Below are 19,490 nucleotides of genomic sequence, written 5' to 3'. Positions count from 1 at the left end.
TGATGTTGATAATTTAGAGGCCTTTGAAATTTGCCTACCAAATATGCCACTGCAGTCCTTATATAGGTAATTACATTTTATTATTAATAGCATCACCCCAAAAAAACAGAAACCCGCAGTTGCTTATCGTGAGATGACATGGTTCTTGGTAAGTGGCATGCTGGTAAACCACAGCAGGACGTCCCAACCCTCAGCACTATCACTATAGTCCTTGCGTCCACATCTAATGACATCATATGTCCTCCCCCCACCCTCACCCCCAGGAAGTTATTGACTGCGACGTGAGTGGCACTTGTTGGCACATGCGGACGGGTGTGAGGTGCCAACTGGCGGTCCCTGTGGAGATGTCTGGGTGCCAAAATGAAGGGCAGACATTTCCGTCGTTTCATCTGCTATTCATTCCCTAGAGAGCGTCACATGTGCCTCTCATTTAGCACGATGAGTTCATGAAAAACACTGATTATTTAGAGACAGGGAGCCGGGGTTGCAGCAGACAGACGGAGTGGATTACAAAGCACGTTTTTTGAAATGGCAGATTCCTTGGTAGCAGAAATGCAGAGTCATAATTTGAAAAGAAAATGTTATTGTCTGTTCCTCATTTTTTTCTAATGATTTAACACAGTGAAATGAAATTTTGCCCATATTTTTGGTGACATCAGAATTTTTGCCACCAGGTTCTCCCTTGCTGCTCTTTGCCAACCGACGGGATGTTCGGCTGGTGGACGTTGAGGCGGGCCGGACGGAGTCCACCGTGGTTGTCAGTGATCTTGAGGATGCGGCCGCAGTGGACTTTCTCTTCTCAGAGGGCCTGATATTCTGGACGGACGTCAGTGAAGAGGCCATCAAACAGACCTACTACAACCTCTCTACTATCTGTAAGATCAGTGTGTTGTGGTTTGGAATCACTGTCAAGGAAATTACTGAATGGCAATCTATTTTTTTTGTTTAAACTGATAATACTGTTGTGGAACTGAATGGAGGCCTTGTTTTTCAGCTATGAAGGAGGCCACACTGGGCAGAGGGCAGACAGTGGTGGTATCAGGTCTGGATTCTCCCGATGGCTTAGCCTGCGACTGGCTCGGACACAAACTCTACTGGACCGACTCGGAGACGAACCGCATTGAAGTGGCCAACTTGGACGGCACCTCTCGCAAGGTGCTCTTCTGGCAAGATCTCGACCAACCCAGGGCGATAGCGTTAAACCCTGCTCAAAGGTGAGTCCCTTCCACTCTGCTCTCATTTCCTTTCTCTCGTCCCCATCCTCCATTCATTGGGTGGTCTTTGCATGTGTCCTTCCACTCTTGACCCCCAGCATTCATTAATGCATGGCCTGGTTGTTTATTTATAGGCCATTAGAATTTCCCCCCCAAAAGGGAGATTGGGATGCAATATAGCGTTCATGCTGTTTCCTGTTGTTGTGTGGTGTGTAGATCCTGCATGCCAAACCTTCACTCTTCTGGTGCCGTGTGTCCAGCCCAAAGTAGAATCCACTTGTGTGTCCGCTGCGACTTTGCTGGCGAGTTGGTGTGTTTATATGCAACATGTAACTTGAGTTCTGAGAGATCGCTCTCACTCACATTACTTAAGCCCTGGCTTAGCGTGTACACACGTACTTGGCTTGAGACATGTTAGTTAATGTGAGTCACTGTCTGTGCCTTGTTTTATAGTTGCAGGAAAGTTTTAAGAATATCAGCAAATTCAACTTTTAAAGCTTTTTTTGTGTCATGATTTATAAGTGTGTGTGTGTATATATATATATATATATATATATTAGTTCGTATTGAACCGTTCGGTATGAGGCTTTCGGTTCGGTACGCGGTACGCATTATGGACCGAACGGTTCGTTGGACTAATTAATTATATTTGGAAAATAAAAAAAATTGTGAAATATAATGATGTGCGTTCAACAAGGTAGCCCAATAACCCAAACGACGTAACAGGCAATGCCCCTGACACCCCCGAAGAAGAAAAAAACACCAACTTATATGTTTATGTTAGGCTACTCAGTCAGGCGCTCGCTCACTCAGTACGCGCTGAAGGCTCGTTGCAAAATGGCCAATGCGTTTAACAGACCAGAAATAGAAGATCCTCCAATAACCAACAGGTCTGGTGTTTGGGTGCACTTTGGATTCCCTGTAAGCTATAATGGTGATGGCAAGAGAGTGGTGGATAAAAACAACAACGATATGTCGCATCTAGGGTACACCAGCGGGAATACAAAAAAAAAAAAAAAACACCAGCGGGAATACTTGAAACATGTCAACTCATTTACGCCGACATCACCTTAACGTGTCAGTATCTGGGAAAAGACGGAAAAAAGGAGAAACATAAATGCAAAAAACTATCCCCGCAGCATTTAGACAGACATTTCCAACGGATTCAAACAGGGCAAAAGACATCACCACGGCGATTGGTAGGCTACATTTACGTTATAGCCGCGGATATGAGACCTTACTATTTACCATTGATTCTATCATCACCATTATAGCTTACAGGGAATCCAAAGTGCACCCAAACACCAGACCTGATGGTTATTGGAGGATCTTCTATTTCTGGTCAGCGCGTACTGAGTGAGCGAGCGCCTTACTCTATAGTGGAAAACGTAGGTTTTAAGAACATGCTTAATGTAGTTGAGCCCCGTTACAATATTCCTTCACGAGCCCATTTCAGACAGACCCTAATTCCTGCTTTGTTCCAAAAAACATAAGCCCTATAGAGAACCAATTGAGTAAAAACACACTCAATATAAAGAGTTATAGAGTTCCATATAAAAAGTTACATCTTTGTATTTGTTCATAACTAATATAACATTTTCATTTTTTTTTTTTATAAGGAGCTGTTTTTGTTTTATACAGTATGCTGCTAAGAAAACACCATAGAAGATGGGTAAAGAATAGCTCCATCATTGTTCAATGTAAAAATAAAAAAAAAACATACTTTGTTAGTTTTAATAAATAAAACATTTTTTAAAAATCAAGGAAATTTATCTGCCAATTTTTTCTTTTTGCTGTATCTAAAACGAACCGAACCGTGACACCAGTGTATTGTATCGAACCGAACCGTGAATTTTGTGAACCGTTACACCCCTAATATATATATATATATATATATAAATATATATATATATATATATATATATACACAACCACACACACACACAATGATTAAACATGTATAAATTAAATATATAATAAATATATATTGAATGTATTAAATGACTAAGTAATTAAATAGATTTAAATGTATTAAATATATAAGTGTAATTAAAATGACGGCTTTACTAAAATAATCGTAAAAATAAAAGCTAAATATACATATTTATTTATATATTTATGTCCAATGTCACTTCACACACAATTCACAATTTGTGGGTGTTTGTGCATGTGTACCCATATACACTTACATATGTGTGTATTTATTTATGTACACATATGTCAGTATTTATATTTGAACCAACATTAATTCTATAAGAATTCTATTCTATTTTTTTCTATTTATATGTTCTTCAACCTTTCTTTTTTGTTTCCATTAAACATTTGTTTACATTAAGTATGTATGTGTGGGTGTGTATGTATATATATATATATATATATATATATACACATATATATATATACACATATACATATATATATATATATATATATACACATATATATATACACATATACATACACACACACACACACACACACACACACACCAGTGAGCAAAAACAACCTTGATAGTCAGTTTACGGTCATGACAGCTCAAGTTTAGGTAAAGAAAAAAAAAAGTGCTGCTGCTGAACTGTGCTTTTCACATTTTTATGGTCCATGTAGTTGTGGACACAAGGCTTTTAGCTCATTCTGTATTTATGACACCCAAGAGCTGGGATATTTTTCCTCAGAATGCATTTCATTTTGTGCGGTGTATGATAGAGACATTAAAAATGGAGCCAGACACTGTTCCTGGCCTGTAGCCTAAAGAGACACATCTATACCACTTGCTTTTTTTCAAAACATTAGCTGCCTGTTTTGTGAAGTTCATTGCGTTTAGAAGAAAAGTTCAAACCAAGAGATCCGTTCTCCAGGACAAAGATCCTGTTACACTGCAATCCGCAAGTCAGTGTTTGGCATTTTTGAGCATACATTCTTAATATTAGTTTCATGCGCTTTTATTTTCTTATTGTCACCACCTGAGATCTTTGAGCTGAGATTTACCATGGAGATCCAAGACCTCTGTCGGGCCCCTGCTTCAGATCACAGAAAGAGGGGCTCTGCTTTTTACAACCCCCTTAGAGTGAGAGCAGCCGCATGCAGGGGCCCCTGAATTATGTTTGTCTGCTCACAAGACACGTTCATTGTTTTCACATTCTCCAAAAGAGGCTTGGGAGGAGTGAAAAGATGAATTACCATCAGATGAAAAGAATAGGTTTGTTTATTTATTGCAGTGTTAAGTTTGCTGACTCCTCTTGAATTAAGTATGACCAAAAAATACAGTTCTTCTAGCCAGACAGGCATGGCACATCCAAACATCTGACCAAGGTGTTTTATTTGGAGTTTTGATGTACCTGGTATTTTATGTTTGGAGACGTTCTGCCGTCTTCTGTAGGCATTCCACAGTCTCCTTTCATTGGGTGGCTCCAGTTGATGTTCTCTGTTGCGTGGCCAAGCGTCAGGTTTATATCTGTGAATAACACAGACAAAATCACAACAATCTCGTTCGCACGCACTCCAGAGATGCTGACGCTGGTTGTTTGTCTCCACTGATGACGTCTTTAGCAGGTGTAAAACTGTAAAGCGTTTTAAAAATGTGCTGATAATCATGTTAACATGATCATATAGGTGTAATTGTACATACTAAAGTAAAAAAATTTTTAGCTTCCAAACATTTTAAAGCTGCTATTAGCAGTATAATCATTTTGCAGGCAAAAACTTCACTTTAAGACCAAGCGACTTTCTGTTTGTCAACATGATGAATTCTTGTGAACAACTAAAAATTTCGCCCTCATTAAAAAGGGAAATGTGTACCTTTAGTCACTGAATTATCCCACGTAATTTCTCCTATTTGTTATTTGTAGCTGTGGTGCTTCTCCGATAAGTTAGATGGTTGGTTAATTAGCCGACTATTCTGACTCATCCCTTGCTAAGAAGCTGCTGAATATGAAGTCAAAGTACCAGCTATGAACCTTGCTACATAGTGACGTTCAAAGAGTTATTGTCCTTGTTATGGTCTTCTGCAAAACCATTGTTCATCCATCTCTTTGTTTTGTCAGCCATCAGATTTCGGCAGCAGTGTAATGTTAAAGTTCCTAATTGAGAAAAATACAGCGAATCGTTGGGGCCACAGGCAGGGTAATAGGATGCATCTCAGGGGAGGAAGGGCTGGTTGAGTTTTCATGCTTGGTCTCCCTGCTGGCATGAGATTTGATAAGTGTTTCCGTTGGTGACACGCTTGCTATCGTAGCTTGTATTCTACAAGTAATCACGGATTTCTCTGGGCGAATGCTTCCCTTTATGCATTTTTGCTTCTTGTCAGTTGTCGTTTTTTTTATTTGTCTTTATTCCTTCTTTCTTCTCCTTTAATTCTAAATTTTTTTGCCTTTTTGTGTTTATTAGACAACTGGACAGCATTTTGAGTCACACACGTGATACTTTACAGCATGAACAGGCCATTGTTCTGGTTAAGAAAGGCATAAAACAATAAAAAACATTGCTGATAAAGCCAGTCCTTACCATTTACTGTAGCAGTTCACTGATATGTCGTCAAGAAAAATAAAAGTTTCTAAACTGTGCTAAACATTTTAAGCATGCTCAGCTGAGCTACCCATAACTCCACTTGAAGGTTTGGTGTGCCTTTACCTTTGTCAGTAGTGGTGTTTGTAAAGAAAGAGTTTGTCATCATTTACTCACCCTCATCTCTTTTCTTCAGAGGTACACAAAAGGAGATATTTAGCACAGTGTTGTTTAGGGCTGGGTAAAAAAATAGATTTTTCGATTAATCGTTTTTTTTAAATGTGGTCGATTTTTTTCCAGATTTATTTCCCCAGATAGTGAACACAAGATTCGCGTTAATCTAATTACAAATCTTCTCCACTAGATGTCACCTTCTTAAGTGCCTTGTGCGATGTTACCAACGAACCTGGCATTCATTCATTCAGTTTAAAGCAGTGGTTCTCAACCCGCGGCCCGTCACGAATTCAAATGCAGCCCAACATATGCTGAACCCACACACACACACACACACAAAACTTATGCAACTCACTTGAAGAAGTTCAAGCAAATGGAAACACCATATACTACTCAGCAATCATCCTTAATTGAAGAAATGTGGCAAAACATCTCTGGAGAGAACCTCATATTATTAAATTCGAAAGTGCATTCCATATTTGGATCAACATAGACTATTTGTGAACGCACATTTTCTGCAATGTCACGCGTCATGTCATGCTCCCTTGCACGTCTTACAGACTGCATCTTAAAGCCTCTTACACTTTCTGCGTCCATGAGTCCGTTATGGACCGCTAGGTAGGCGTGACGAAAAAATCGCCATCGGAGAGTGTGTGGTCAGTAGTCTTCAAAAGCACAATTGCACATGTTCAGGTAGTGTGAAGAAGCCCATTGCCAATTTAACCTGTGCAAACCCTCAATAAAGAATATAAAGACAGCGATGTGCAATGATTCTGGGCAATTGTTTGTTCACATGTTTGTTGCAGAGCGGACCATCAGCGTGTGCTTTCGGAAGTATAAATGGAAGAAGTCCGCGTCCGCGCTGGCCGTGTCTGCGTCCGGATTGCTCATGCGGAAAGTATAACACAGGCTTTAAAATCGCAACTTCATTGTGCTGTTACTACATCGAGCCGAGTTTCACAAAATTGTTCAGCTCCCAACAGAATCAGGTGTAGTAGAATTATTTATATATTTCAATGAATATTTCATAATATTTAGGCTATAATATTATAAATCAGGTTGGTTTGTATTGGTGCCGTAATGTGCGTGCGGCCCGCAAGACTTGTACTTGGACCATAATGCGGCCCGCTGTGAAAAAGGTTGAGAACCACTGGCTTAAAGGGTTTCAGGTGCTTTGTCGACGTTGATGACACCTTCAGATAAAAAGTCAGAGGTATGGAAGCATTTTAGATTTCGTAAGCAAGACGACGACGATAGTGTTGTGGACAAGAACAAAGCATTTTTCATCTTGCATCTTGCAACTTGTATTTATTTAACATAATTGTATGCATTTGAAAATAAGAGATGGGTTCTGTTTTAATGTACCCAAGTGTACCTAAAATAAAAGAGTTTAATATACAGGTTTGTGGCTCGTAAACGTATGTTCACTGTTCTTTTTTATACATATAGTATTTGTATTAAATCTATGTTCATTGACTTGAATCAAGAATCGAGTATAGAATTTAGAGCTTAAGATCTTTGCCCAAACCCGATGGAACCCGATCGGACTTCATTTCGATTCAGGCTTCATTTATATCATTTTACTCGGGCTTGTGCGGTAAATGAGCGGTCATGTAATGTGTTTCGATTAGCGCGAGAAAGATGCGAAAATGTATGCTGAGTAGTTGAAACGGAGGCTTGCCTCTGACGATTACATTTTGGTAGCACCAGCTAGGGCTGGGCGATATGGCTGAAAACTGTATCACGATATCAGTGTTTCATATCGGTCGATATCGATAATTATTGATATTTTTTATTACCCATTTAAAATAAGGACCAGGAGAAAAATGTTACATTTAAACATTTTTATTTTAAACTTAACCTTCCTCTGATCATAATCCCCTCAGTTCTTAAGACAATAAAATGTCAACACAACCATGTAAAACTCAAATAATTAAAATGTAAACATAAGTCTAAAGTCACAATGAACACTTTACAATTATCTTAACATTTAAGGTGCAAAATGAAAGAAAATGTAAGAAATGCTTAAAGTGTAATAAAATAGTGCAAAGTGTTAAATATAAACAGAGAAACCTGAGAATTTAGTGCAAGTTTAGTGCTAGGAGGTTCACTAGCTGTTCACCTTCTGGTGAATAAAGTGTTTTAAAATATGTGCAGTGTTTTGTAAACAAATAAAACTGAGGTAGACTGAGGTACATCTGTAACATAAAAAACAAACCTACAGTACAGTAACATTGTTGGAAATATAAAACCTGCAAAAATATGAAAAAGTAACTCTTCAAGCTATTCTTACTCTAATCATCATACTTGAAGTTGAACTATTCAAGTATATTTTCAGTCCAGGTTTTGTGCTAGGAACACCAGCTGGTTGACCTTCTCTGGGTCTAAAGCTGCCCTGGTGCATGTAACAATATTACCCCCAGTACTAAAAATTCTTTCTGAGGGGGTGCTGGTGGCTGGAATGCACAAGTACTTTTTCGCCAGCTGAGACAATCTGGGGAAGTTGTGTTCATGTAGCCTCCACCAGTTCAGATGGTTAGACTCACTGTCTGCATCAGGGCACATCAGGTACCTTTCCAGCTCGCTCTCCACTTTTTGTTTTTCAGTGAGGGGCAAAGCATCATCTTGGCACTGTTTTTTGAAAAAGCTCCCCAATGACTTGCGTTGCTTCTTCACGCCCAGTGGCAGAGGTGGTCCACTTGCAGCTCCTCCTTCTGCACCTTGGTCTGCTGCTCCTTCAGAAGGCCCTGCCTGTGATTGGCCCTGGTCTTCATCCATGATCTCAGACACGGCTCTCATTTGAATGGCCCCTACCTTCTCTGGTCTGATGTATTGGCCTTTAAATCTAGGGTCTACGAAGGTAGCCATGTCAAGAAGATCATCTGTGTCAGGGTCAGCATATTTCTCGTCGAGATAAGTCATTATCTTTGTCTTCAGCTCTTTTGTGAGCTGAGTGTCCCCCTCATTAACTTTCAGCAAACTGGAGCGGAAAAGGTGGAGCACAGGCTTCACGTACGAGACCGTCACATATGACTCCCCAGAAAGGGAGTCTGTGAACTCCAGGAGAGGAGTTAAGGCCGCATGCATTGACTCAAGGACGTCAATATCCTGCCACGTTGGGATCAGGTGCCTGTTGTTTTTGTCAGAAGACAGAACTTCAGTGATGGCCTTTTGTTGCTCTAGGACCCTTGCCACCATCTTTTGTCTTGAGCCCCACCTGGTTAGTGACTCTGTGACCAGCTGGTGTGTGGGAAGATGGAGACGTTCCTGTGCTTTAAAGAGCGCACTCTTTTTCTTCCACGAGTAAGAAAAAGCAGATACCACTTTCTTGCACACACCTACAGCCCTCTCCACTCTTTTATCTTTTCCTGCAGCACCTGCAGAAAAACAATGCCAGTGTAAATAACTGATAATAGATCACACACACACACACACACACAGAGAGAAACACAGAAACACACACACACAGAGAGAAACACAGAAACACACACACACACACACGCACACACACAGAGAAAAACACAGAAACACACACAGAGAAACACAGAAACACACAAACACACACACACACACAGAAACACACGCACACACAGAGAAACACACACACACACACACAGAAACACACGCACACAAACACCCACACACACACACACTGTCATGTCAGTGTGTAAAGCTGTTTCCATAAATCATAATAATATAATTATAATATATAATCTCAATTATTAGCTAATAAAATTACCCAAGGAACCAACATTGATGACGAGCATTAAAATGACAAAGCTACTCACCAATAGCAGAGTGCAAACGATGGCCAAAACACTGCAGCCGTGTCCAGTTGTTCAGTGAAGTCGCCTTCACTACATTTGCCCCGCTGTCTGTGGTGATGCACACCATTTTGTCTTCAATCAGACTCCAGGACAACAGTGCCTCCTTCAAGCCTTCTGCTGTCACTTCTCCTGTGTGATCTTCGGGGAAATATGCAGTCTCAAGACATCTGGTTTTCAAACCCCATTCATTGTCGATGAAGTGAATGGTCAAGCTAATGTATGGCTCAGAAGTACGGCTTGACCACAGGTCAGAGGTTGTTGCAAAGTACTTGGCTGACAATATTTCTTGCTGCACAGATTCTTTGCATATTACATACAGCTTAGGAATGGCAGTCTTAGAAAAGTACTTTCGGCCAGGAATAACATAGCGTGGGTCAAGCACGTGTATGAGCTTTTTATAACCTGGCTTCTCGACAGTGCTAAGCGGAAGCATGTCTTTGGCTATATGATATGCCACTGCCTCCGTTATATCTTTGTACCGTTTAGATTCTTTGTCATAAGGCACTGATGCAGAGTACCTCTCCATGGTGGTCTGCTGCTTGTGCGGTGTTGCAGCCGCAGATGTTGTTGGTTGAACACGGCTGTGCTCCAAAGGATGAGCGCGGCTAAGGTGGTAAAACAAGTTTGTGGTATTACCAGTCTTGGCAGGTACGACGGTCTTGCATAACCTGCAGACGACATTGGTCTGACTACGGTCAGACTTATAATATCCAAAAAACTGCCATACTGGCGAGCTGACTTTTCCTCTTTTATTTACAATTTCCTCACTCGCTGCGGCACTCATTTTCTGCTTATCAATCGCCGGTTACTGAAGAGACAGAACACGAGACAACGATATGGCGCAACCAAACTTGACACTGTTACATGATTGGCTGTTAGCGTGTCACCCCCTATGTTGCTGGGTTACCAAAAGTGTGAGTGCCTTTGTTAATGCAACCAAACTTGCTTCGCGTCCTCTGTTTGCTTCCGACGAAGAAAAAAAAAATCGAACGTTTTATCGAACAATTTTTTTTATTGATATCGATCACGTGTCTATCGCAATACATATCGTTATCGTTTTATCGCCCAGCCCTAGCACCAGCAACTAAAGCAAAGTCTGAGGTTTGGAAAAGTTTTGACCTTGTTTATAATGAGAATCCTCGAATAATGAGCCAGAGGGTTATATTGCTGGACGCACCATCAGTGAGCGCAGGAACGCGCTGAAGACATATACAGTGGATTCAATCATTTTCCTCCACAAAAACACGTAGGCCTTACCTAATCTTGGTGAGTAAATGTTTTTCAAATAATAACTAAATATTCATTGAGTCTTAAATGCATAATGTACTAGACAGAGTAGGCTATGTAAGCTAATGTTGGCATTATTCTTTAATTATGTCAACTGTCGGGCTCGGGTCCTGTTGGGCTTAACTTTTAAGGCCCGATTACAGCTCTAATAGAAAATCGAATCGAGAATCGAAATCGAATCGAGAATCGAATCGATTTGAGAGCTTGTGAATCGAAATCGAATCGATCTGGAACATCTGAATCGATACCCAGACCTAGTGTTGTTGCTGCTGTATTCCACTGATTGAAAATAAATGGTAACAGTGCTTTCAAGCTGCATCTCTGCGAAGACAAAAACAAAAGTTTTCTATAAAATTATAAAATAGCATTGTGTGAGAAAAAGATATTTAAAAAAATTTAAGCTGCACTGTAAAAAATTATTTGTTGGTTTGACTCAAAAAAGTAAGTTACCTGGTTGCCTTAAAATTTTGAGTTCATTGAAGTTAAAAATGGGTGTTTTTACAACAAGTAATTTTGTTGTTTCAACTATTTTTTTTTTGTTATTTGAATAACTTTGTTTTGTTGTCCTAATTTAAGATTAAATGTTGTAACAATTTATTCAAGCAATCAAAGGGATTAAGTTAACTTACAAATTTAAGTTCACTCAACTTAATTTAATATTATATGAACAAACTATTTTAAGTTGACTCAACTTAATTTAATATTATATGAACAAACTATTTTAAGTTGACTCAACTTAATTTAATATTATATAAACACTATTTTAAGTTGACTCAACTTAATTTAATATTATATGAACAAACTATTTTAAGTTGACTCAACTTAATTTAATATTATATGAACAAACTATTTTAAGTTCACTCAACTTAATTTAATATTATATGAACAAACTATTTTAAGTTGACTCAACTTAATTTAATATTATATGAACAAACTATTTTAAGTTGACTCAACTTAATTTAATATTATATAAACTAGGGTTGTCGCGATAACCGCAATATTGTAATACCGCGCTATTGACAAGCAAACCGCAAAGGAAAGATAGCAACCGCGGCAACCGCAGTGTTCAGTTTTTTTTTTTTTTTCTTTGTTTTTTTTTGAGGCTGTGGCCTTATTGTTTTTTTTTTTTCAATTTTTCACTGTGCATTCAATGTTATATAGATTAATGATACAATATGGTTACGACTGTAATTTTCTCGCGAGTCCGTTGTAGCTTTATGGTGCTTCGTTTGTTTTGAATTGGCCGGCTGAAACGATGGGAGACGCTCGATCTCGTCCCAAAACCTAATGTCACGTTGCCAGTTTGGGAACATTTTGGCTTTCAACCCAATGAAAAGGACGAGCCAGCGAATATAGATGAGCCGATATGCAAAATGTGCTGCAAAAAAGGTTCCTGTGACGCGGCAATAGCCTACATCTAATTTGAGGTCATCGGGACATTCTAAAACGCTTAACGTGGTTTAATGTAGGCTACCAATACAGTGATATTAACAGACCAAACTCACTAAACATCATATTAATAAGTATATTATCTACAAAAAAATCAGATGATCCCTGAATATGAATTCAACGCGTTTAATAACACGTTAAGCCTTTTCCTCTAGAAAACCATCATAATGCTTAACGTGTTATTAAACGACTTGCATTCATAATCAGGGATCATCTGTTTTTTTGTTTTGTTTTTTGTACATCGTATACTACTTTATTAGTATAATGTTTAGTGAGTTTGGTTTTTAAAAATCATTGTCATTGAGCCACATTAAGCGCTTTCTTATAACGGTTTTCTATGGGAGGAAAAGGCTTAACGTGTTATTAAACGAGTTGCATTCATATTCAGGGTTCATCTGATTTTTTTTATAGATAGTATAGTTAATTAGTATGATTTTTAGTGAGTTTGGTCTGTTAATATCACTGTCTTAGTACATTAAGCCATGTTAAGCGTTTAGAGTGTCCCCTGTCATCCAGCGCAGCTGCCCCCTCAAGCATCAGATCGCGGAGCAACATCAAAAAGAACAGCTGAGACCGGCCGACAGTTAAGAGTAGCTGAAGCCTTTGCGAAATCTGTAAAATACAGCCGTGAAAGTAACAGGCATACCTGCTGAAGTCACGGACAACCTCCACGTCAGTGCCTATACCCAAGAGAGCGTGAGCAGATAACGAGCTCACACACGCTATCTGCTTGAGGAGTGCATCGACTCCAACGCGAATCCACTGTCCTGTTGGGTCAGTGGTGGCGCGATAATCAGTCTAGATTTCTGCTGCTGTCCAAAGTCGCGCGCAAATACGTGTAATACATGTTAGAACTCTTTGGTTTCTAAAAAAAATGTATTGGAAAACGCATGTTCTTGTTGCTGTTTGGCATTTAACAATAAAAAAAAATGTTTTAAAACGTGTCTCTCTGTCAGTTAAAAAAGCAACAATATATGCTACATAACTCAACGATAGAGCTTTGTATGCAGCAAAATCAGGATAAATTAGGTATGTATACAAAAAAAACGGCGGTAATACCGCATATCGCGCTATTGAGCCACCCATAATAACCGCAGGGGTAATTTCTTAACCGCGACAGCCCTAATATAAACACTATTTTGAGTTGACTTAATTTAATATTATATGAACAAACTATTTTAAGTTGACTCAACTTAATTTAATATTATATGAACAAACTATTTTAAGTTGACTCAACTTAATTTAATATTATATAAACACTATTTTGAGTTGACTTAACTTAATTTAATATTATATGAACAAACTATTTTAAGTTGACTCAACTTAATTTAATATTATATGAACAAACTATTTTAAGTTGACTCAACTTAATTTAATATTATATGAACAAACTATTTTAAGTTGACTCAACTTAATTTAATATTATATGAACAAACTATTTTAAGTTGACTCAACTTAATTTAATATTATATGAACAAACTATTTTAAGTTGACTCAACTTAATTTAATATTATATGAACAAACTATTTTAAGTTGACTCAACTTAATTTAATATTATATGAACAAACTATTTTAAGTTGACTCAACTTAATTTAATATTATATGAACAAACTATTTTAAGTTGACTCAACTTAATTTAATATTATATAAACACTATTTTGAGTTGACTTAACTTAATTTAATATTATATGAACAAACTATTTTAAGTTGACTCAACTTAATTTAATATTATATGAAAAAACTATTTTAAGTTGACTCAACTTAATTTAATATTATATGAACAAACTATTTTAAGTTGACTCAACTTAATTTAATATTATATGAACAAACTATTTTAAGTTGACTCAACTTAATTTAATATTATATGAACAAACTATTTTAAGTTGACTCAACTTAATTTAATATTATATGAACAAACTATTTTAAGTTGACTCAACTAAATTCAATATTAAATGAACAAACTATTTTAAGTTGACTCAACTTAATTTAATATTATATGAACAAACTATTTTAAGTTGACTCAACTTAATTTAATATTATACGAACAAACTATTTTAAGTTGACTCAACTTAATTTAATATTATACGAACAAACTATTTTAAGTTGACTCAACTTAATTTAATATTATACGAACAAACTATTTTAAGTTGACTCACCTTAATATTATATGAACAAACTATTTTAAGTTGACTCAACTTAATTTAATATTATACGAACAAACTATTTTAAGTTGACTCAACTTAATTTAATATTATACGAACAAACTATTTTAAGTTGACTCAGCTTAATTTAATATTATATGAACAAGCTATTTTAAGTTGACTCAGCTTAATTTAATATTATATGAACAAGCTATTTTAAGTTGACTCAGCTTAATTTAATATTATATAAACACTATTTTAAGTTGACTCAACGTAATTTAATATTATATGAACAAACTATTTTAAGTTGACTCAACGTAATTTAATATTATATGAACAAACTATATTAAGTTGACTCAACTTAATTTAATATTATATGAACAAACTATATTAAGTTGACTCAACTTAATTTAATATTATATGAACAAACTATATTAAGTTGACTCAACTTAATTTAATATTATATGAACAAACTATTTTAAGTTGACTCAACTTAATTTAATATTATATGAACAAACTATTTTAAGTTGACTCAACTTAATCTTAAATACATATAGTTTGTTGTAACAACTAGCCAATAAGTTTACACGGTTGCCTTAAAATTATTAATTAAATTAACTTAAACTCAGTTTAACATGACGAAAGCTTCTTTGTTAAAACAAACTATTCTGGAATAACGGAGCACAAATAAACCATAACTTTAACATTTATTATAACATTTACAAAAATATAAATTCATTGAATTTAAGTTATACTTTATATAAATGAGTAGAATTAATTGTTCCTTGAATAAAAACATTAAAACACATTAAAGCAACAGGATACAAGTAGGGATGCACCGATTATTCGGCCACCGAAAATTTTCGCCCGAAAATGGCCCAAAAGTGCATTTTTCGGTTTTCGGCCGAAAGACTTTTATCACCGAAATAACACGGCTGAAATGTTGTGATGACACAAACAGAAACCGCGACCTGCATGTGCACCTTCATAGCGCAGACCACGAGCTCCCCGTGACATTCACTTCACACCAGAGGGTCTTAATAGAGAACATTCTCTCTCTTCTTATTCCTTTATTCGCAGCACTAAAGCGTCTCCTAACAAAGAGATTAAGACGGACCACGAAGTGAAAACAAAGAAAAGTACAGTCTTATAGAGTCTGTTAGCACACGTCTCACTGAGATCTTTTCGGATCCTCTGCACTTCATCGCGAATGTGCTTGATCCGCGTTATAAAGACCATTACTTGGATGCGCAAATAAGGCAGCGCGCACGAGAAATGATCCAGGCCGCGCTGGAAGCGGAGAACCCGCGTGGAGACGGAGAAGCTCCAAGCGCAGGAGACAGATCAGAGCGCAGAAAAAAAGACTCGTCTCTGCACCAGATGAGGGACATGCACCCTCGTTGTCTGATATGTTCAGTGAAATTCTGCAAGAAAGTGCCTCAAATAATAATAATACATTGGCTATTTTTGTTCTTAGGCTACTATATATGTGACATTATATATATATATATATATATATATATATATATATATATACAAACACACACATATATAGTACATATGCATACATAATATCAGATTGTAGCCATATTTCTGCTAGATTCTCTGCTAGATTTCTGCTTTAATTTGATAAAAATGTTTATTTATGCCCTGGCCTTATTTAAATACACTCTTTCAAATATTTCTCAAATGTCAGGCAGATGACAAGCTCAACTGCTTAACAGCTAGATGGTTATCTGTCTGAAGTCCCCATCCCCAGAAGTGATAACCCTCTTGCCTATACTGGAGAAGTAATGCACTTTCTAGTCCTACAGAGAAAAAAATTCAGATGCACTTAACCTAAATATACTTTATTTTTATGAGAGAACAGTCCATTTTAAAACCTTTCTGCAGGCCAGTAGGCCTGTACATTATTATTTAATATACACATGAGTGGGATACATTTTTATATTTTATACCGTGCATTGTTGCAATAATATATATTTAATAAATAAATATATACTTAATAAATATTTGCATAATTTGTAATTATGTATTTTTATGTTTTTTATAATTGATGTAATTGAATTATCTTTCAAACTTTAATATTAATTTATGCAATTGCAATGTCTTAATTTTAGTAAAGTTAATACACAGTCATAGCAATAAATGCAATGGTACTAATAATTGGCATAATTTCTTTCGGTGTTTCGGTTTCGGTTTTCGGCCTTGGTTTTCTCTTTTTCGGTTTTCGGTTTCGGTCAAGAATTTTCATTTCGGTGTATCCCTAGATACAAGCTTTTGATGAATGTCAAACGTGAGAATAAAAATTTGTCAGTGTAATGACATTAACATCAGCTTGAATTAAGTGCAATAGAATTAAAAAAAATCCAATTCATAAACATGACTCATGAAAATAATTTGCTCAAAACAATATTTTGTCTGCTCAACAAAACAAAAATGAGTATGGAGTATGCAAAACCATATAGAGTGAATGAAATGAGAAAACTGTTGAAAAGCAAACCATAAAATATCATGTCACTATTCATAACAAATTTCAACTATCATTAAAAAGCATTTCTCAATTAGTTCACCCAAAATGAAATTTGTCATTACTCACCCTCATGTCATTCAAAACCTGCAAAACATTCATTCATCTCTGGAACACATATTAAGATATTTTTAATGAAATCTGAGAGTTTTTTGTTCATCCATTGACAGCCTATGCAGCTACCACTTTCAAGCCCCAGTATGGTAATAAAGACATTTAAGTAATCCACGTGACTCCAGTGGATAAACCTCAACTTTATGAAGTGATGTGAGTGCCTTGTTGAAAACGTGGACATGCGTTGGAGATTGATAGATTAATATTTTATAAATATTTATATTTTTCCGCAAACAAAGCATGTATTAAATGATGTCTTTATTACCTTACTGGGGCTTGAAAGTGGTAGCTGCATAGGCGTTTAAAACGATTCAGTTCGATTTGGTGAACTGGTTCAAAAAGATCCGGTTACATCGAATGATTCGTTCGCGAACCCGATATGACAAACTGCTTTGTTTTGAACCGTCTCACAACAAACACAGAAGAGAAGACAATGCTGAATAAAGTCGTAGTTTTTGCCAATTTTGGACCAAAATGTATTTTCGATGCTTCAAAAAATTCTAACTGACCCTCTGATGTCACATGGACTACTTTGATGATGTTTTTCTTACATTTCTGGACATGGACAGAATACCGTACACACAGCTTCAATGGAGGGACTAAGAGCTCTCGGACTAAATCTAAAATATCTTAAACTGTGTTCCAAAAATAAATGGAGGTCTTACGGGTTTGGAACAACATGAGGGTAAGTTATTAATGACATAATTTTGCAAATTGGGCGAACTAACCCTTTAAAGTGCAGCGCTGCTTTGTTTACAGCGGAAAACAAGCAAATGTTATAAACGCCACCTGCTGGCAGAGGGTGAATCTGCATCTCATTCAGCTCGTCTGCTATTTCTATTTCATGCAGATATTTTTTATGTATAGTTTCCAGAAACTGGAACATTTTTGCACTTTTTTTTGCTTAAAATTTTTAAATTATACAATCTAATTTAGAATAAAAACTGATCATGTTGCATGTATGCAGCATCTTTGTTTGGATCATGATTAAAATGCAGTGGTTGCCTCTAATTTTAAATGGAAAGAGCACAGACAAAGCCTTATTTTGTTTATATGAAGAGATTTATTTTATTTGTTACCTATTTATTTGATTTGGGGCTTTTTACAAAATTTCAATTGTTTTATTTACATTTGCATTATATTTAAATTTAGTTATTTAGCAGATGCTTTTATCCGAAGCGACTTACAGATGAGGACAATAGAAGCTATCAAAACCAACAAAAGAGCAATAATTTGCAAGTGTTATTAGTATATTATTCTAGTTTTATATTTCAATTTCTCAAAGAAACGTTCAGCATTTTGTCCAAGCAATAATAAAAGAACACATTTAATTTATATATATTTTTTATTTAATTTAGTTTAAAAAAATCGTAAATTGAATCATAGTGTAAAATCAAAATCGTGAAGTGAATCTTTACATCCCTAGCCGCAAGTAATATATATATATATATATATATATATATATATATATATATATATATATATAAAACCAACCTATATATATATATATATATATGTATATATATATATATATATATATATATATATATATATATATATATATATACCAAGTTGCTCTGAGAACCTGAAAACAACTAATCGTGAGCTGCTAGTGTGTAAATGCAAACAGTTCCGTGCTTCACTCTGAAACACACAGCACATATATTTTAGTTTGTTTATTTGAGATTTCATAATCCCACTAAGGCATATCACAAATTTTTAAATGAATCGTGCAGCGATTTTTGGGTTAGTATGGAAAGTTTACAATCGGTTTCTTTCCATGGAAATTGAAATTGACTGCTAGTATTTCCTGGACACAAAAAGGATTTTTGCCAACAAATAAGTTTGCAGTTGTTGAGTATGTGCTTTAGTTTGGTTTCTGTGTTGTGTTTCTCTCATTTGAAGCAAGACAGGCTCTGGCAAATATAACGCTGATTTGGTTGGCTTTGAAAACAGCCTGCTCTTGAAACGTTTGTTTAGTCTAACTCCAAATCCACGTTGCCTAACCTTGAGCAGCTTCCAGTCAATACGTAAACCATTGCAGACATCTCTATTTCCCGCTGTACTTGAGTTTGTTTGTTCTTTGTTACCGATTGCATGTTATACTTCTTGCAAATATGAATTTGAAAACGATATATTTTTATTGTCTAGTCGTGGGTTGCCTGAATGACTGGTTGATTTGTTTTCACTTTGTTTCCTCTAGGATAATGTAAACCAGCTGACTGATGCCTGTTTGTTTTTTTTTGTTTTT

The 19,490-nt window shown here is 36.3% G+C and overlaps 1 protein-coding gene across 1 annotated transcript in view; it reads left to right on the top strand.

Moving 5' to 3' along the window:
• The window catches only part of LOC132133717 (low-density lipoprotein receptor-related protein 5-like), a 76,122-nt gene that overhangs the window by 10,040 nt on the left and 46,592 nt on the right, over positions 1–19,490 (top strand). Inside the window, exons 2-3 of the mRNA XM_059546638.1 lie at positions 675–875; positions 995–1,214. Of these exons, the coding sequence (XP_059402621.1) occupies positions 675–875; positions 995–1,214 (421 nt within the window). The remainder of the gene's footprint in view (positions 1–674; positions 876–994; positions 1,215–19,490) is intronic.

The sequence above is a fragment of the Carassius carassius genome, chromosome 50, assembly GCF_963082965.1.
Source record: "Carassius carassius chromosome 50, fCarCar2.1, whole genome shotgun sequence".
NCBI classification, from domain to species: domain Eukaryota; kingdom Metazoa; phylum Chordata; class Actinopteri; order Cypriniformes; family Cyprinidae; genus Carassius; species Carassius carassius.
This window is presented reverse-complemented; position numbering and strand designations above follow the sequence as displayed.